Source organism: Ambystoma mexicanum, chromosome 1q, assembly GCF_040938575.1.
Source record: "Ambystoma mexicanum isolate Mex_15411 chromosome 1q, UKY_AmexF1_1, whole genome shotgun sequence".
Taxonomy (NCBI): domain Eukaryota; kingdom Metazoa; phylum Chordata; class Amphibia; order Caudata; family Ambystomatidae; genus Ambystoma; species Ambystoma mexicanum.
The window spans coordinates 867,857,133-867,878,413 of record NC_090922.1 but is presented as its reverse complement, the minus strand read 5'-3'; the positions used below and the strand labels follow the sequence as shown (position 1 = coordinate 867,878,413).

Here is a 21,281-nt window from a genome sequence, read left to right as displayed (position 1 = left end):
AGCGGCATTGACATAAGTGGATGAACAGTTGAGGGAGATTACCCGTAGGCATTGGGAACCAATTGGCGTAGCAACGCTGGGGGATGTATGGCAAGATGGGAAGGTGATGGAATTTGATGAGCTGGTAGAGGAAACTGGTCTACACCTGGGACAGTATATCACTTATACTAGATTGGTGCGGCGGGTGAAAGATTTGTGGTCGGAAATAGTGCTAGAGGGTCAGCCCGACACGGCCATAGAGACAATTTATGAAATCTCAGAGGGAGGGCACGAGGTCTCTCGAATTTATGAACTGCTAATGTCAAGGGTGGGAAAGGAGGTGATCCAGCTGAGACAGGATTGGGAAGAGGAAGCAGGGCAAACTATGAACGACGGGTTACGGGGGAGGGTTCAGAGATATCACAAAAAAGTGTCCAGGAACGCGAGGCTGCAACAAATCCAGTTACATATTACCAACAGGGCTTATATGACCCCCCCCCAGAGGATTGCTCGGTTCAAGAAAGCAGGAGTACAAACATGTCCCAAATGTGGGGAGGTGAACGCATGGATGATGCATATGTTCTGGGCATGCCCGGAAATTGGAAGGTTCTGGGGCGAGGTGGCCCACCGTTTGACTGAGAAAGGGATTAAATTGGAGGTGGAATCTGTATGGCCGTGCATGGTAGGGAGGTTTTCTAGACCGCACAAACTGAAACGCGCGAGAAAACTCAAGGACTTGGCCTATATACTTGCCAAGCGCAGAATTGCCATGGGATGGAAAGCAAACAATAGTCCAAAAGGTAGAAGTTTGGTGGCACAACCTTCAGAAATGGGTGGAAGCAGAAACGGTGGTATGGAGGGAGGTGGTCAGTAGAGGGGGAGATGAGGTAGCAGAAACATTGATGCCTGGAGGCACTTAATGGCCACACTGTCCGGGTCCACCCAGGCCTGCCTAGAAGAGGACGAGTCCTCTGGGAGTGCGGAGAAGAAGGTAACCCCAGACGAAACGATGGCAGATGGTGAGGCGGAGTAGGCTCGAATTAGGGGGGAGGGCAATGGGGAGACTGGACACATCACGATACTGCATATGATGCTTCAAATGTATGCTATTCACTGGTTGGTTTTTGTTCTTTTTTTGTTTGATTGGTTTGTTAAAATGAATAAACTGTTTTAAAAAAAAATAAAATGTGTTATGAAATAACGTCTAGCACTTTTCATCATGCCAGCAGCCCCAACAGATTAGGCCTCCCATGGCACTTCGATTTACTGTTGGTTACGACTATTAGCCATGCTAGAAGACTAAACCCAAAACAAATAATCTCAGCGCAAAATTTACACTAGTGATAATTAATTCTTGGTGAATATAAAAATGGTGTGCTGCGTCTATGTGAAGAATTGAGGTTGCAAGTGACTTTATGACAGGCTAGTACGTTGACATGTTTGCCTCCGATGTATATTCCCACACAACCTTCAGGTAGTACAGTTGGCAGGTATTCTTGGTTTCAAGAGCCCCTCCAAGCCCAAAAGGAGGATTGTCCTACATCTCAAAACATTACATGTGTCGCTGCGGGTCCGCTCGCATAGCCATTGACTTGGGGTTCCAGACTTCAAGTACTCTATTTTGGCTGGCAAAATTAACTTGCCACACGATTGTGGAGCCCCGTTCTGGTTGCTAAAGCAGGTTTCGCTGACCAAAGGTTCTACTTGGGTTACTGATGTATCAATGACATCACAGTGCAGGTATACATCCCATTCCAGAAGCCAATGAGCAACTGAATTGGGATAGCTTCTCAGTCTTTAGTACCTTTGATTTTACCTATGAATACTACTAGAATGTCAAGGAAAACTGCATTCTCCACCACAAATGGAATGGACAAAATGTACTAAAGCACCTTGAAGCGGCACATGTGCTAGATGGAATAACCAGCAATGATCAAGACCCAATTAACTGGACAGAATCTAAGAATAATTCTAAGTTACTCACCGTAGTGACTAACATACTCCTAGTGCATAGTCCCCTTTCCTCCATGCTGTATGGGGGCGTCCCTCGCTAGGGACGGGAGACGGAACACAACCTTTATCACCAAATCTTTGCCTTTAAATTTAGAGGCGCAGCCCTGAAAGCATGCGCTCCCCTGACTGTCCACTGGTGAGACGTATGAGGAAAGGGGACTATGGACTAGGAGTATGTTAGTCACTACGGTGAGTAACTTCCCTACGTCCCGTCCCCTTTCCTCCATACTGTTTGGGGGATTACAACTAAACGTAGTCCCAGGGTGGAGAGGTGACCCTCCTTAAGAAAACAAGTTCCTTAATACTGCCTGCCCAAATGCTGCGTCTGACCTGGAGCCGGCATCCAAACAGTAGTGCTTGCAGAAGGCCGAAGGAGTGGCCCACAAGGCCGCTCTGCTGATGACCTGCCACGGAACGTGCCTCTTGAATGCGACTGCCGTGGCCTTGACTCAGACAGCGTGGGCATGCATGTTTTCCAGGCTTGTGCTGCCCCTCATAGGCCGCCTTAATGGCTGAAACCATCCACCTTGCTATGATGCCTTAGAAGCCCGATATCCTGGCTTTTCCCCATAGAAGGTGACAAAGAGCCTCAGATTTTCGGAAGCTCTTGGTTCCATCAAGGTAGAATTTTAGAGCGCGCCTAACATCCAGACAATGCAGGACCCTCTGAGCATTGTCCTTAGGGTCTGCGAAGAAAGGGGGTAGCACCATCTCCTGGGTGGAACGAAGAGAATACTTTAGGCAGAAACACGCGATGCGTTCAAGCACCACCTTGTCCCTATGAAAGGTAGTGTATGGCTCGGACGCCACAAGAGCTTGGATCTCGCTGACCCGGTCATAGACTTAAGACCCACCAAAAGGGCTGTCTTAATGGTGACCAGCCTGATGTCCACAGATGCCAGTGGCTCAAAGGGTTTATGCGCCAAGGCGCCCAACACTATGTTGAGGTCCCACACTTGGTGTGGCTTCTTGATAAGTAGATTCTGGTGAGGACCGCCAAATTTCTTAACCACCAGATAGGTGGAATAGAAAACGTCCACCGAGTTGCGGTAGGCTCTGAAGGCCGCCAGATAGGTGCGGCAGGTGTCTATTTGCACCCCCAAGTGGGCGAGTTGTGCGGAGAATGATAGCACGTCGTCCAACGTGCAGGTAAGCAAGTCGAGCTCCTTAGACTCAGCCTAGTGGCAAAATCTAGACCACGTGCCTTTGAACTGGCTCCTAGTAGCATTGCTCCGAGCACCGTGTATGATGTCTAGGTTAGCCTGAGAAAGCCGCAGATGCTTCAATGTAACCTGTTCAGGAACCACGCTGCAAAGGCTAACTTCTGAGGGGCAAAGTGGTTGACCATGCCCCCTTGCTGCGATAGATTAGCTGGGCCCAATGAAGGTGAATCGGAGGCTGGTCCGACAGGCTGAGCAGCTCCGAGAACCATTGTCTCGCTGGCCACCACTGAGCGGATACTCCCTTATTTTACAGATCACCCGGTGTACCAGGGGAGTGGGAGGAAATACATATGCGTTCCACTGTAACTAACGCATCGCCCAGGGAGCATAGGCCCTGTCCCAGCCAGGATGCAAACTGATGGCACTTCCTGTTGTACCATCTGACGAAGTGGTCCACCTGTGGCTGACACCATCTGTCGAAGACCCCCTGAAGCACCTGATCATTCAATTGCCATTTGCAATTGTCCGCTCCCAGCCTGCTGAGCCTGTCCGCCTCCAGGTTGGACTCCCCCGGGAGTTGGATCGTTGTCAAGTATATGTCGTTCCCCAGAGCCCATTCCCAGATGCTGACTGCCAGGGTGCATAGAGGAGACCTGGTGCCACCCTGCTTGTTGATTTAATACAGGCTGGTGGAATTGTCCATTTGAATGAGGATCGTCTTGCCACTGATAAGCGGCAGGAAGGCTTGGAGAGCGAGCAAGCTCGCCTTCAGCTCTAGTCAATTGATATGGGCCTTCTGTTCCTGAAGAGACCAGACTCAGTAGACATTGGTTGTCCAGGGTCGGTCACCCTCCCACCCCCAGCCCTCCAAGGAATAATCTGTGGTGATGGTAAGCTGTGGTGCTGCTTGCCGGAAGAGTCGGCCTAGCCTCAAATTGCAGTCTGTGCTCCACCAGATAAGGTCCTGGTGTAGAAAGTAAGGGATGCTGATTAGTTCCGCCTGGGAACCCCACTCCTTACTCCATGAGGCTGCAAAGTGCAGCTGTAACCGTCTCATTTTGAGCCTCATGTGAGGCACTGCCAGTAGACATGCTGCCAAGAGGTGCTGGTACCATCATGCCGAGGTCACTGCTCTGCTGAGAAAATGACCCGTGGCCCTCTTGATGGCTGTGACCTTGTCCTCCGAGGGAAAATCTCTTGGTGCTCGTGTCCCAGATGAGGCCCAGGAACATCAGACTGCATCGGCTGCAGTTGTGACTACATGAATTGGGATTTTTCATCAATCTCAAGAAGAGTATTCATGAGGGTGGAGGTTGTGGGATGGATCGCCTCTGGAGATCTCACCCTGACTAGCCAGTCATCTAGGTATGGGTACACATGGTGACCTTGGGACCTGAGAAGGGCTGCCACTGAGTTCATAAGCCTGGTAAAAACCCTGGGGGATGAATTGAGGTCAATAGGGTAGAACCTTGTATTAGAAATGGAAGCCCATGATTGTGAACCTCAGGAAGGACCGATGAGGCTGCCAAATCAGGACGTGTAGGTACGCGTCCTTCAGATCCAGGGAGCACATCCAGTCTCCCTTGCACAATGTCTCTGCAATAAGCGCTGGGGTAACCATCTAGAACATTAAACTGGGCTACATGCTCTAACAAATTTGGCAAAAAACAATTGTCTGCAAACGTAGCCGCAAGACTCGAGTCGTATGCATGGGGTAGTGAAGCTGCTCCAACGCCACACTCAATAATGCTAGAGGCATAACTACCTTTCCAGTGCCATCTTGTCTCCAGATCGCCTCACTGGGGAATAAAGAACACCCCAACTTTCTCCATAGGTCCTGCTCCTCCTGTAAGACTCGACCTTGTATCTCAAATTGAATAGACAGCATGTTAAAGCCCTCCATCAACATGCACCGCCCAGTCATCCGTTTAGCACTTCAAAATTAGAAATATTTGGAAAATATGCTGCCTTTTTGGCTTCTAAATTAGCAGCTTTGTTTCCGTGAGAAATCAAGTCTGTTCTTTTAGTGTGGACTGCGTATTTCACGACAGCCAATTGGAGTGTTAATGCCTCAATAAGCTTATCCAATATGGGCACATTTTGCACTTGAGTGCCGTATGCGCGGAGGTTGCCGCCTCCTTTTCCAGTGATACAAACATGCGTGTACTGTTGACGCCACATAGGTGGAGTCAAAGTGCACCGTCACTTCCTCATCCTCGTATCTTTGGAGAGCGGAAAGAAGCGCCAGTAATTCTGCAGCCTGTACTGAGCAATGCAAGGGCAATCTCGCACTTGTGACTACTTCAAATTCACCCTCTTGGTTAAAGCTTTGCTACTGCTGACCCAGTATGCCTTTCACCAGTAGTTTGGTAAATTTTCTAAGAACCATCAATAAAAAGAGCCCCTGGTACCCCCATGCAAGGGCATTTTCTTTAACAGGGAATATCATAAAATTCAGTATATGTTGTGCAGTCATGTACATAATCCTCCTCCACTAATGATTCAGCTATAAATGTTGCTGGATTCACTATTCTACATCTAAACATTTTAATCGCAGTGCTTTGAAATTATCACCTCATCAACTAGATGCTCTTTGTGTGGTCAACATACTCTTGGGCTTTTCTAAAATAGCTAATAATGTGTGCTCAACAAATAATGTTACTAAACACCCCATTGTAATACTTGAAGCCTTTTCAATTGCAAATGCAGCAGCTAAAGCTTGCTTGCAAGGATAATGCCCTTTTATGACTGGATCTAAAATCCTACTGTAGTAGGCCAATGGTTTGTGTCCATTTCCGAACATTGTTTTCTGTGTGAGAACTGCCGTCATTGCATCTCCATTTGAATAGGATTTTTTTCATGACAATCTGGAATCCCTAAAACAGTGGCTGTACTGATCGCTTTTTTAATTCTTCAAAACCTTTAGTCATTTCATCTGTCCATGTTATCTTACTCTTATCCACCTATGCTTCTTTAAGTCCTTTTAAAAGTGGTTGAATATATGTACAGTAATCGAAAACCCAGGCCCTACAATAATTACATAGGCCTGAAAACTCTTGCATTTCCTTCTCCGTTTTATGTTCTGAAGTCTTCATAATTGCTTTTGCTCTTTCAGGTGTCACTTTTCTCCCTTCGTGAGAGATTGTCCTATATAAAGGACTTCTTCCTGACAATATTGAAGATTTTCCTTGTCCACCTTGTATCCTTTCTCTGCTAGTACAGTCATGAGTCGGACTAAGTCTTCCCTGCATCTTTCTTCTGTCTCGCTGCAAACTAAAAAGTCATTCACATACTGAATAATTGCACTTTTGAGCTGAACATTGCCCAAATCTATCTGGAGGAAAGCTTGAGGGGGGACTCAAAGTACCCCCCCTGGGGCAAACAATGTTTCAGGCGGATATTTCTATATAGAAATTGGGCCAAACCTTGTGAGCCTTCATGGAGGGGAATTCTCTAGACATGGGATATTGCCTTGCTCGTGGAAAAATTGCTCCTGGTTTAAGCTTAAATTTTAACTACTCCCATGCCACATGGACTAGTGGTCCATAAAATGTTTGGCACCTTCTCCAAATCTTGCTGAAAAATTACGGTTTATTTTTTACCATCGCCATTCTCTGCGGTATTTCCACTCTCCACTTTAATCAAATAAGTGAGACTTTTTTTTAAAACACTCATTCATCCTCAGAATATTCATCCCCAAAAAGCTCTTGTCAACCTATATCCTTCACTGAGGGCCATCACTGCTCTGCATCCTCTCCCCTCATCATCTGTTCCATGAACAATCACCCTTTCCTCTGATCACTGCTGCTTCTAGCTCTAAAGGAATCACCTGTTCTTCGTCATCCATAGGTATTTCTGGTATAAACAAAACCTTCTCAGGTAGTCTCAATATTTCACCTACCAATTTCGGTAACCACTATAATTAAACAGTCAAGCCATACAAGAACATCTGGACCTAAGGGAACTCCTTGCAATGCCTTCTGACATGTGAAGGCCAATAGAAATTATTTCACATTCATGTAATGTATCCCCGGAGTGTAGCACACTATACAGTCATCAGTAAAAGAATGTCATGTTAAGTTTTGACATCAAGTCACATCCCAGTATGTTAACCAGTGTCTGCCAAGAATATAATAATGGCATAGACAGGCCGGGTTCTCCTATAGAGATTGGGAATTTACCTGTAAAAGGAACTAAACTCACCGCCCCCATAAGAATCCCCCCACATTCATGGCAATGCCTGACATTGGGTACCCTCGCAGACACAGGAACAAGTTCCTCCAGTGTCCACAAGAAATGAAAAGGTCTGGTTTCCTATTGTCAACTTGACTCTTGGTTCCTCCTGGGTGTCGGTGTCAATGATAGTACTGAACACATCGGGTTGCTTTGTGGACAGTCCTATTGTGGATATAAATGCATCCCTGTACCTGTAAAAGGATCTCCTCCCACCACGGTTACACTCCCCAGTCTAGGTGCAGGTATCTGCAGCATTCCTGTATGTGTTCCATTGTGGTACCATGGCCTGTTGTATCAGTGCCTAATGGATTTGTATCTGTTGTGTTTGCATAGGCGCTTGTCGTGGCCACCCTTGGGGCAATTGCATTTGAAATGGGGATTGCTGCGTTTGCGGTTCACAAGTCTGATTCTGCGTGTGATCTTGGGTATAATCGTTCATAGCTTATACTGGTCAACTCCCTTTATGACTTGCAATTATTCCTTAAAATGGCATCCTTGAACATAAGCCAATAGACTCTTCATTACTTACACAGTGTTTCTCCAGTGTCTGACTCTGTATGTCTGGTAGCGTGAATGGTTTAATTAATAAGAGTCCTGCGTCCATCTTTTCAACATGGCCGTACTAGCCACGTTATGTTTTCTTCTGCAGCAAGTCTCATCTACCTTGCTTTTCTGCATAGATTAGTCAGCGGGTTACTTTATTCTTCTTGGCATATACAATTCACATTCAATTACGTGCTTCTCCGGTTACTTTCAGTTACAGCTTCATTCTTCAGTATTTGTATATCGTATCAATGCATCTTTGTGTTTCTCCTTTATGCATCAATGCATCTTTGTGTTTCTCCTTCTTCCCTTGTCAGATTTCACTTGTAGCTCTATGATGTCCAATGTGTGTCAACATCCTTCCACTTGTTCAGTGTGAGGGTACATTAGATACTGCTATCCGAGTGCATATCGTCTCATACACTCAATGCAGTAATGGGTTGATACCTGGTGTTTCACATAGGGATCTTCTCCTGCTGTTCCAGTATGATGGAGGTGAGGGTGTGGGAGCTAGGCATGACGTGTCCAACTGCTCCTTTATAGATAAAATTAACAAATGTACTTGACACTGCAGAGGCTGTAAATCAATTCTCTATCTGAACTGGAGGACTTCGAGTCTCCTTTTTCTGCAACATTGCAATCTTGAGGAATAGTTAGAAGGGGCATCTGAAGTTATAACGGAGCTAAACTCAACATCAAGACATGCAAGATTCTAGTGGTGCAAAGCTTTTAAATACGAGGTTGGTGGGGGCAAAGTAAAGCCGCTTCAGTCCAAGATGCAAGCAATTCACAACTGCGAGCTATTCACCAATGAAAGATAAAGGACATTTTGGTTCTGACTGGGCATCTTCAAAACTCCAAGTATGGCAACACAGTGGCTTCTCTGACAAACCTGACCTTAATCACACAACCTAAGGAGTTTATTTGGACTGAGGGGTGTCGGCACCTTCGCTTACAGTACCAGGTGTTTTCCGGAAACATTTGATCCAGAATAATGACTCCAAACTTTAGCTCGGAAAGCAGACGTGGGTTGCCATAAAGGATGGACAAATTGGGCTCATCATGGGAATATACATTCCTTTATAGAAATCTCCATAGATTACAAAATGAAGGCCATCTGCTCTGAGCTCTAGGGCCTCAATGAACAAAAGTGTTCTCCCCATTAAGATGCCTGCTTTTTTAATACTGACAGATTTCCGAATGCGTTCTAATAAAGGGCAGAGATTACATTCTCTTCTCTGAGGAGGACCATCCTCTACTCCCCACAAATGCGCCCTCACAGGCGCTCACCTGGTTGGGAGACCATGGCAGCACCTGCATCACCTTCCATGTGAACTACAAGCAGCACTAAAAGATACAAAATCTATATTAAAAAAACCTTTGTGGAAACCTTTCAGTTGAAAATTCAGTTGAAAATTTGAAAGACATTCCTAAAAATAGAGACAATTAAGGGATCTTGCTTAACCAGTGGACACCCTTCAGTAGGATGTACTGTTAATATCTGAATATGGCCTGCAGCAAACATAAGGCCTGCCAAGCTCACTGGCTAAGGGGCCAAAGCTCCAGAAGAAATGGATAGGCCATGCAATGTGTAAAGGAGCAGCTGCATGCCTCTGCAGGAAACCTTGCTTCCCTACCTCCCATATGTTGAAGACCTGAGATTGTGCCGTGTTAGACACCAGCAGTTGTGCCAATACCGCGCGAGTTCGAAAGATACCCATTGAGACAAATGTATCCCCCAAAGCGATGACAACCTAAAGGAGAAATTCCCTGAAGGAAAATGAAAAATAGAACCTAGTGACATCACATTGACATCACAAGAGACATATCCGACTGGATGGAGATACCGGCTGAAGGGGATGAATGGATCCTACAGAAACTAATGACAAAGTAAAGAATCAAGCAAACTTTTACGCAAGTAGACCAAGTCATCATAGAAGCTGGCTATACGTAGTGAATAGTATGCAGGGGAAGCCGTCATTGTATAGAAGCTAAACATCAGTATCATGAATTTAGGAAACCAGGACTCATGAAGAGGGAAGGGAAAATGGTATTGCAGCAAATAAGCTAAATCGTGGAGCTGCATAGCCTGGAGTCAAGACCGAAACAGCCATGGTCAACTATCTATTCTGGAAAGGAGCAAAAGTGCGAATGATGAATCATCCCTTGTTAAGGTGCAAAGAAAGAACACCAAGAGTGCCAAGTTTTTTATTTAAGGTATTTAAAACCTACAAAATGGACCAAATCATGGTTTCCGGTCACGTGGGCAAAGGATGGAAATGTTCTGACTTTGAGTGACCAATGTATTCTGAAGACGAGGATACTTTTGCAAGGTCTAGCAGGCAGGGTTGATGAGATGCTGGGCTAATTGGGTTGCGAGGTAGTGTCATGTCCCATCTCCTTGCACCTGGGTGCTGCTAAGTGAGCCGAATGTTCCACACATGATGCCAACCAATTTTACTGCTCCATATAACAAAGGATCTTATAGTTTGAAAACCAATAAAAAACCTTGCATCTAATGTTTCTGAAGATTACATGTTTTAGTAGGCATATATTGTCCACCGGACAGTGGGCAGCCAACCACAATCTTAGTTCCTATAGATAATATACTTATATGTTCCCCTTAAACCAATCTCCACCCTTAGTGGGTTTTGCATTATTTGTCACGTAGACATCACCTCTGACCTATTTTTGACACAAACTATGTTTTGTGAGAAGATTGCTGAGAGAACCTGAGCGTACGTCAGTTGATGTTCGTTGTAAAACACCCCTTTTAGATATCGTTAATAAAACAGTACTTTGCCATCTTCCTGAGTTGGTTCGATTATTTGGACTCTGTTATTCTGTATGATCCCATCCATTACATGCACGTTCCTAAAGGGCCCCAAGCTCAAATATAATCACGTTTTTTTTTCTTTCCAGCTGGTATTGAACAATTACTGTGGATTCTCAGCCTCACTAATGGCAATGTCCAAAGAATGTTACAGCTATGAAGCATAAAAGCTGAACAGTAGTTTTCTCTAAATGGGGACTCTTTACACCCCACCTTCCTCTGGGGAAACTCAGTACAACACAATTGAGGCACCAGTAGTGACTTGGCAAGTCCTTAAAAGTGAAGAGGTAACATTCCATAGACAATTTCCTGAACACATCATAGTTCACGGTAGAGGTCATCCTGGATAAACTAGTCTCAGAGTAGATGATGTATTTCAGTTTTAAAACTGCCCGATTAGATCATTTTGGAAGAGACTAAATTATACTATTTATAGTTCATCACTGGGCTTCAACCAAATCTAGAGCCATCTAAAAACCCAGTGCAAAAATACCTTTGCTCGCTCTTTACATACTACAATGTTCTCCATATTGACCGAACATTTGCATATTAGGAGGAATATCCTGATCACAGGATGAAACAAAAATGATGTAATGTTCTTGGTCACAAAAGAAGCAAGCGCATTAGATTAGATTTATCAACTAAATCACATTCTTCAAAAACAATGTACAAACATGTTTTTTTGCACCATGAGAAAGAACTTTGAAATGTTTATTCTCCGTTACATTTGCATTCATTACAATGTACATTCTAAATTCGATTGCCCCTGTATATAGCTCATCCACTATATTAGCTCAACCACCATCCTTCTTGGATCAAGGCTGTGTGTCAGGATCCTATGGTACTTTGCCAGACTTTCATATAGTGGTACAAAGCTTAAGGACCCATTTAGGTTGTCATGTACACAATTAAAACACTTTCCATGGAGAAGCAGGAGGAGTAATCTGTAGGTTGATTTAGTTAGTGTATGGGAGTGGAATGGAATGGAATGCTGGGCGTTAGCGATTGGGAATTAGGTTTTCATGTGCACAACTAAAACACTTTCCTTAACATGGCCATCAGGAAGCCTTAATCTGCCCAGAGCAAGATGGAGGCTCAGCTTCAAAGCAGTATTTGGAGGGGTCTGATTGTGAGGTAGTTTGGAATTCCATTTGGAGTTCTAAACCACCTCTCATTCTAGTTTCTCTAGAAACAGGTTGCAGCATTTTCAGCTCTGTAAATAAGTTAAGAATCTCCTTCAATAGGGCTAACTGGAAATGTATGGAATACACATTAATAAAAATGGGATTTGGTTCAGTATTCATGAAGATGGTGGAGTGTATACACCGTGATGTTAGGACTCAAGTATTGGTAAATGGAGTAATTTCGAAATAATTTCCACTGTTAAAGGGCACGTGACAAGGCTGTCCATTATCACCATTTTTGTTTGATTTGGCGCTGGAACCACTTGCTGCATACATTAGACAATGAGATGATAAAGGGAATTGTGGTTGGGAAGGTTGAAGTTCAAATTTGATCATATGCCGATGATATGCTTCTTTTGTTGTCGAATCCTGAAGTATGTGGGGATGTAATAAAAGATATGTTTAAGGAAGAAGGCAAACTATCAGGGCATAAAGTGAATTGGGATAAAACCGAGATTTTTCCATTGTCTTGAAGGTGTGATAGTAATATTATGCACTCATGGAATTCTAAGTGGTCACCAGGGGGTGTCAAGTATTTAGGAATACATGTTATTGGAGAATTGAGTAAAATATTGCAATATAATTTGGACCTAGTAACCATGAATATCGTTACTGACAAAGAGCTGGGAGAGATTGACATTGAATTTATGGATGAAAATGAATTTGATTAAAATGGTCCTCCTGCCTAAGCTCTTCTATGTTATTCAATCCATCCCTTTATTGATATATAAAAAAGAATTAATCAAAATTGAAAAACTCAATTCTTTTTATGGGGTCCTGGGAAAAAGCCTTGCGTTCCAAAGTACATACTAATGCAAAATGTTGAAGAAGGGGGATTTGGATACCCAGATTTAATGAAATATTACAAAGCCTTTTTACTTAAAAAAAGTTCATATTACTTTAGAGAAAACAATGCTAAAGAACTGATTTGGTTGGAAAGAGAAGTGTGCGCCATTTGATCTAAGGAATCTTTATAGTATGGGTAAATTACCAAATAAACGATTAAAACTAATCCCAGTAGTGGCAACCAGACAGGCGATGGGGGCGTGGCTTAGAGAAAAAGGTCAGGGCTATGGCTTCAGCCCCGATGCCTCTATATGGCATAATGAAGCATTGCAGATCAATAATAAATATTTGAGTTGGATAAATAAGGGAATTCTGAGGCTAGCGGATGTGATGGATGGGGACCGGTTGTTGTGTTTAGAGGAATTACAGTGTAAATACGATTCGAGACGGGGTGAAAAGAATAGATACTTGGCTTCAGCTTTCATGATTAATCTAAGGATAGGTATGGCTGATGGTTCAGTTGGAAAGAAACCGGAGATTAGCAAATTATTAGAAGTTTAAGCATACAGAAGTTTAAGCATACAGTGTAAGAACTTGCATGCAATTTATGCCTATTGATAAACTCCATGCATGGTCTGGATGGAGAGAAACTTGGTCGAATAATGTTAATAAAGTAATTTCTGATATGTATTGGAAAGATATTCTGAAGGTAAATTTGAACCTGGGAGCAGATATGGGTTTGCGTTTGATTCGACAGAAAGTTATTGGAAGGTTGTATTGGACACCAGTTAAGATGTTTAAATTGGGGCTTCAATTAAATGAATTATGCTGGTGTGATATTGGTAGAGGTACTCTTTTGCATTTACTGTGGGAATGCCCGAGAGTGCAGTTGTTTTGGAAGGATGGATTGATTTGATTTTTGGAATACACTTGCAAAAAGATCCGTAGCAAACATAATTTTACTCTCACATAAAGAAAAATGTGGGCGTGCTAGAAAACATACTTGCTGGATCGACAGGGCCATAATGATAGCAATTAAGCTAATACTCAAGATTTGGAAAACGAGAAAGAAGCCTAATGTTGAGGAATGGTTGACAGAGTTGCAAGTTTTATCACAATATGATACGGTTTCATTGAATAATAAAGATAAAGAAGAGGACTACATGAAGCTATGGGGCCCATTTGTGGCTCTTTATGATTGATATGGTGGTAGGGCTGTAATAATGGAGGTGGCATTTATGGGAGTGAGGTGGGGTGTTTTTTTCTTTCTCTCATTCCCGCTTGTGTGGTCTTTTGTGTATACCTGTCAGTATGTTTATTATGTTTCACAGGATATGGCTATTTTGTTGGAATGAACAATATATGATGCTTAAGATATTCTGTAAATTTGGTTTTAACTGATTGATGAGACATTGTTACTTTCTATGAAGTTATTTATGTTTATTGAAAAATTAATAAAATGTTTTTTTTAAAAAAAAGAATCTCCTTTGAAACTCAGTAGTTTATAGGATCAGCATCAGTCACAGTCAAACCGCAGAAAGCCACAGAGAATCACAAGCCGCTTTAAGAAGCAGAACAGCTAAGCAGAGCAGAGTCTGAGACCACAGAAGAAAGAGCCAAGTCATTTAATGAAACTGCAGTAATTTAAGTAATTGTATAAAGTTTGAGCTGAAGTTTCCGTGAACATTTTATGAACTGTGATTTTGAAATTGAGAGTTTAAATGGGCAAATTTCCTTGAAGGAATTGTAGTTAAAGTTAAGCAAGAAAAGTAACCGACGTTGTGTGCGCGTGTTCGAGTGCACGAGCAAGTGAGTGTGCAGAAGATTTTGCTTCGTTTTGTCACGCACTGCATGTAAAGTAACAAACTAATTACATGCGCGGAAGAGACATTGCGATCCGCTCGATCTGAGTTTTTTTTAACCCAAGTTACTGATCCTTTTTGAATTAATTTACTGGCAAAGTTATTTTTTGTAAAATCCTTTCCTTAACGCGTACCTCGTAAGGCAGCGTTAGAGGAATGTACCCAACAACGTGTTTAACGTGCCGCGCAAGTGGTATCGTTTCTCACAGAAAGTTCAAAAAAAGTAAACAGCGTTTCCTGATTTCGGCAAAGCCACCGGAGGACAAAGACAGTCAATCAACATTCTAAAAAGGTATTACAGCATGTTAATATGGCTCCGAAAACACAGCAGATTAGAGTTTAGCAGTAATTCAAGTCTGCAGATTGAGTCGTACGTGAAGAAAATACTAGAATAAAAACTATAATTTTAAAAGGAAAAGAAACAAAGGGAGTAAACTACAGGCAGCAACTGACATTCAAGATTGATTTTTTAGACGAAAAAACAGAAAGCAATCTATATAAAGAGACCGTCTGATTTCTGGAAATATGAGTTCCACAGTTCTACAAGGAAATAGTTGCCTAGAAATCCAAGGAAAAGAAAAAAGTAGTTGAAGGATAAAGGAATAAAAGATTTTCAATACAGACTTCCAACATTCATCAGCAACAGTGTTAAAAAAGCCTATCTGCAAGACAGCATAGGCAGCCGGTATTGAGTATAGTGGGAAGTGGTGATAGTTTTTGGAAAAAGTAGAAGATTTGAGAAGCGCAGTTAGTAACGAGCTATTATCTTTTAGATTTCCACAGACACCGGCATCCAGTCCAGTTCATGAGGGCGGCAGGGGTGTAAAGGAACATCTGCATTTTTTATTTTCTCCACTTTCCCCTTGGGTTTGCCAGCTAGATGGTTATATCAGTTTTGAGGCTGTTTGGCAGGCAGGCTTTGGGGGTCTGGTGGGTCAGCATCACTCCTGCAAGAAGCTTCTACTGGACCTGACACAGTGGAGCACTTTGAGTGCTACTCAAAGAAACAAAAGACCATATTCAATCCCCTCAAACACTAAAGAATAAACAGCAATTATCATTACATTGCCTCTAACACAAGTGGTGAGGGCAGCACTAGATTAATTTACTCTAGCAACGCAAGACCTTTTACCTGTTTTGGTTGGCTTAACAAATGTCAACTGAGACTGTGGCACAGCAACAACACGCTTTGTCTTCAAATTCGGAGTCAGTTTCTGAGGTTGCAGATCTATGAACAAATGAATTAAAATGTAACACAACCTAGACACATCTGGTTAAGAAAAGAATGGTAATGCATATTACTGCCTTCCTATGGAATGAAGTCTATTACCACACAAAGTTTACTCTAGAACAAAACGCAGAGTAGAAGCAGGGAAAAGGGCAGATGTCCATGAACCATAACAGGCAGAAACGTAACCTGGAGATACAATTATTTAAATGTAAAATCATTTGATTCTTGCTCAATATTTACCCCCAATTCTTGCCAACAAATGTCATACCTATGGGTGCATTCGGATATCAACCATGAAACCTGGTAAATACAGACCAACGTTGTGTATTATCATGGAAAAATAAAGATTTTTAGACAAGATAGAAAATAAATGGAAAACAAAGAAAGAAAATGTAAGATATTAAAGCAAATATTCTTCGAATCATTTTTAGAGAAAAAAACAACGTGGGTAGGATGTTTCTGAAGAACTGCAACTGTACACAAATGCCATCAATACCCAACACTGAGTGGGATTGAACTAACTACAAAAGGTGTGGCTGAATAACACAGGTTATGTAAATTTACTTCAGCGACGTGATCAAAATGATTTAGAGGAAATTTTTTAAGTAATATTTGCTTTAATGTGGTCTGTACACCTTGAGGGTTTTTTCCAATTTTTCCACCCCTCCTCTTATCCATGCTTTTTTCGCTTTGAATGTTTCCACTCCACAGAATCTGTAGCGATACTAGCTCTCCAAACTAGAGCTTCCTTTCTTGTTCATTAGGAGGTAAAGCCAGTCATCTTGCAACATTGAGTCCAGTAGGTTCCACTTTAAGGAAAATGCAATATTGTCCCTTCTGGTATGGGATAGTTAGCCCAAGCTTTGGCTAATACTAAGCTTATCGTTTCAATTGCTTAGGATTTCCCCTAGGATGTTGGTTTTATGTTTTCATTGCAGTGCCCATCAACGACAATTCAAATATAACCTACTTTAACCTCAAACCCAGTTAAAGCTCTCAGATCAAGCTCCAGTACTCATTTACTCATTCCCTGTTTCAAGAACTCAAGGGCAGGAAGTTACAGCTTCCCTGTAGCAGCTCCCAGAATGTGGAACTCACTTGCACCGAACATAAGCAACAAGCCTTCCCATACTCAGTTCAAGAAACTACTAAAGACCTGGATATTCAACAAATTCTAACCTGCTTACCCCATTTGCCCTCATAACTCCCTGTTTACCTCCATTTGTTGTTGAATAATTGTAAGCTTAATTAACAGTTACTAACTGTATTGACTAAAGCACTCTTAGTCCATAGTCCCCTTTCATCCATGCTGTATGGGCGTCCCTCGCGAGTGACGGAAGACGGAATCTTTTTCACCAGAAAATAATCTCCTTCCCCTTTAAATTCAGAGGTACGGCCCTGGGAGCATGCGCTCGCCAGCCTCCGTGCACCAGCGCCACTCCTCAATCCCCATTGATACGTCGACAAGGATCGGCATTGCCTAATGACACCAGTATTATTAGGGGGGAGGCTGGTGGGATGTATGGGGGAAAGGAGACTATGGACTAAGAGTATGTTAGTCACTACGGTGACTAACTTAATTACTCCTACGTCCTGTCCCCTTTCCGCCATACTATGTGGGCGATTACAACTGAATGTAGCCTCATGGTGGAGAGGAGCCCCTCAAGAACAAAGGTTTCTTAGAACCACCTGCCCGAATGCCGCTTCTGACCTAGAGGCGGCATAAAAACATAGTGCTTACAGAAAGCTGAAGGGGTGGCCCAGGAAGCCGCCCTGCTGATGACCAGCCACGGCACATGCCATTGGAACACGATGGCCGTGGCCTTGACTCGGACCGCATGGGCATGTAAGTTACCTGCCACTGGTTTGTGCTGCCCCGCATAGGCCTCCTTGATGGCCGCCATCATCCCCTTGCTATGGAGGCCTTCGATAACCAGGCCTTGACCCACCGAAAGTGACAAACAAGGCGTCCGCTATTTCGTCGTTGAGATGGGAGGAGGTCACCCTGGGTAGGAAAGCAGGGTACGTCCGCAGGACGATCTCGTCTCTGTGAAAAGTGGTGTAGGGTTCCAATGCCAACAGGGCCTGGATCTCGCTGACTCTGCGAGCTGAGGAGAGGCCCACAAGTAGAGCGGTCTTCATGGTAACCAGCCTGATGTCCGCAGACGCCATAGGCTCAAAAGGTTTGTGTGACGAGGCGCCCAACACCACATTAAGGTCCCACACCAAATGGCGTGTAAAGCCTATGGAGGCCCGCCCAAAGTCGATTGACCATTTACTCTTATATTGGCTCCAAGTAGCCTTGCTTCTTGCACCCTGGATGATCTCTAGGTTAGCCTGAGATCGGCTTAAGTGTTTCAGCGTGACCTGCTCAGGAGCCACGCTGCAAGGGCCAGCTTGTGAGGAGCAGGGTGGAGACCAATGCCCCCCTGCTGGGCCAGGAGAGGAGCTGGGCTCAGTAGTAGGCGAATGGGTGGTCTGTCCGAAAGGCTGAGGTACCCGGAGAACCACAGTCTGGCCGGCCAGCAGGTGCCCGGAGAATCACGGTCTGGCCGGCCAGCAGGGAGCTATCAAAAAGATGCTGAGGAGCTGGGATTCCTTTATCCTGCAGATCACCCTTTGGACTAGAGGTGTGGGCCGGAAGGCATATGCAGTCATGTCATGTCATTCCATTGGACCTGGAATGCGCCGCCAAGGGAGCCGCAGCCCTGCCAGGAGGCGAACTGTTGGCATTTCCGGTTGTCCCGGGTGGCAAAAAAGGTACACCCGGGGAAGATCTCCTTTATTACTAGGTCGTTCAATTGCCACTCGTAATTGTCTGCCCCCAGTCTGCTGTGCCCGTCACTTCCAGGTTGGATTCCCCCGCGAGGTGGAAAGCCAGGAGGTAAATATTGTTTTCCAGAGCCCATTCCCATATGCCGACAGCTATGTTGCACAGCGGAGGGGATCTGGTGCCCCCCCCCCCCCCGCTTGTTGACATAGTACATGCTGGTGGAGTTGTCTGTCTGGATAAGACCTGTCTTGCCCTCAATAAGAGGGGGAAAGGCCTTGAGAGCCAACCATTTGGCCTTCAAGTCTGTAGTAACTGTGAACCGAGGGGCCATCTGCCAGAAGTCCCCAGTGGAGATCCGAGAGGAGAAAGGGCAGAATGTTGACTGGCTCCTCTTGGGGGCCCTTCTGATTCCATGAGGCTGCAAAGTGCAGCTGTAATCTCCGCCTTGCGTGGGACACGGCCAAACAGCCCCAGAAGGTTTTGGGACCACTAGGCCGAGGTCACAGGCCTGGAGAGGAAGTGAGCTGTACCTCCCTTGATGGCTGCAATCTTGTCCTCCGAGGGAAAGACTCTCACATCGCTCGTGTCTCAGATGAGGCCCAAGAAGGTCAGGCTCTGCGTGAGCTGCAGCTGAGACTTCTTGAGATTGATAGTCAATCCCAGGTCATGGAGTGTGTTCATCAGTGCTGAGGCAGTATGCTGAACCGCTTCCGGAGAGGTGGCCCAGGTATCGGTAGACGTGGTGGCCCTGGGCCCAGAGTTTGGCTGCCACGGCTTTCATCAACCTGGTAAATACCCTGGGAGCCGGGTTGAGACCGAAGAGTAGCACCTTGTATTGGAAATGGAAGCCCATGATCAGGAAGCGCAGTAAGGAACGATGCGGCTGCCAAATCGGATTTATAGGCAAGAGTCCTTCAGATCCAGGGAGCACATCCAGTCACCCCTGTCCAGTGTTTCAGCAATAAGAGCTGGCGTAACCATCTTGAATGTTTGCAGAGGGAGGGAGACATGGAGGGTGGAAAGGTCCAACACAACTCTCCGGCCAGCCTGGTTCTTCTGTATGGCGAAAATCCTGGAATAAAAGCCCAAACCTCGCTGGGAGGTTGGGACTCTTCCACAGCCTGGCTCTCGACAAGCGACCAGATCTCCGCCAGCAGAGTTGCTGTCCCAATCTTTGGGGGAGGAGGGAGGAGAGGAAGGTACCGGTAGGCGGTACCCCATGGAGACTACAGAGAGGATCCAGGGGTCCGAGAAATTCTGGTGCCAAAATTGCATGTGAAACGGCAAGCCTGCCCCCCACCCCCACACCCCGAGACACATGGACCCGAAGGGGTGTGTCATGCCTTTTTCCCCTCTGAGGCTGTTGCGGAGGAGGGGGAATTGGGAAAAACACCTTGCCCTCCCCCACCCCCCTTTCGTGGTTCCCTCCGATGCAGACTCTGAGAACGGTCCGTTTGTCTGGACCTCCGTTCTTGGAAGCCTCGGAACCCGCCAAACATCCGCCCCTTGTCGGAGCGTTGCTGCGACTTGGTGAGGCCTTGGGCGTGGCCCTTGTAAGAATAGATAAAGATTTAGCGGTTTGCGAGCTGTTCCTATTTTCATCTAATCCCTCATCCGTGGTGGTGTGGAAGAGGTCACTGCCCTCGAAGGGAAGGTCCAATATGCGTTCCTGGACATAGTGATTAAACTTCGTAGCCTGGAGCCGGGCCGTCCTTCTCATGTCCATGGCAATACAGATGGCCCGGGCAGAGGCATCTATGTGGGCCATGGTGGACTCCATAATGTCCTGCGCTACCAGCCTGGATTCTCCTAGTCCCACCTTTAAGCGCACTTGGCTCTGTGCCGGAAGTTCTGGGAAGAAGTTTGCAATTTCCCGCCAGAGCCCTTGGTTCGCGGCTGCCAACATGGCATCTGTATTGGCCTGCCGCAGGTGCAAGGAGGCGGAGTACAGCTTCTTCCTGTATGCCTCCAAGATCTTCTCCTCCTTGCCTAGCAGCGTCAAGGACAAGGTGGCCGATGACGACGGAGGTTTGGAATAGAGTGATGTCGCAGCTATCACAATAGAGTGTGTTTGAGGATGCACTGAAACATCTGCCTGTACTTGGTGTTGAGGTGCCGATTGACCGGCTGGGCCAAGTGTGGCTTGAGCCACACCCTCTTGGCCAGGGCAACTACGTCTTTCTGCATCAGGATCCCCGTTTTGGTAGGGGGTGTTAGGGTGAGGACTATTGCTAGGACCCCCTCCTCAAGCTGCTCTACCTCAGGCTGTAGAAGGCCCAAATACTCTGCCAAACCTGCAAGGCGTCCGTGGAAGGCCCTGGCTGAAGATGGCGTGTCGGGGTCCTCCTCCGTGTCCACCAGGCTCTGGGGGTCTGGAGCTGGTGGAGGAGTGCTGGGCACCATGGGCTGCGGAGTGGAGACCGGAGCTGGTGGCTGCTGCAGAGGCTGGTGTGGAACCACCTGTACTGTGGGAGGCTGGAATCGGAGGAGCCGGCTGTGGCAGTGGCATCTGCGCTGGGGCCTGTGGCACTGGAGCCATCGGAGGAATGACTATGGGTGCCGGTGGGGTGACCTGAGAGAGCATGTCCCTGATGGCATCCCAGAGGATGGCCCCCATCTGAAGAGTTCGCATCAGCCCTAGGAACCTTTTGAAGAACATGTCTTTGGAGGCTGAAGAG

At 45.3% G+C, this 21,281-nt stretch overlaps 1 protein-coding gene across 2 annotated transcripts in view; it reads right to left on the bottom strand.

The window, feature by feature from the left end:
- ASPM (assembly factor for spindle microtubules) overlaps nucleotides 1-21,281 on the bottom strand; it is a 1,022,684-nt gene that overhangs the window by 959,697 nt on the left and 41,706 nt on the right. For both annotated transcript variants that reach the window (XM_069641523.1, XM_069641524.1), the window contains exon 5: nucleotides 15,732-15,827. In XM_069641523.1, coding sequence (XP_069497624.1) covers nucleotides 15,732-15,827 — 96 coding nt within the window. The remainder of the gene's footprint in view (nucleotides 1-15,731; nucleotides 15,828-21,281) is intronic.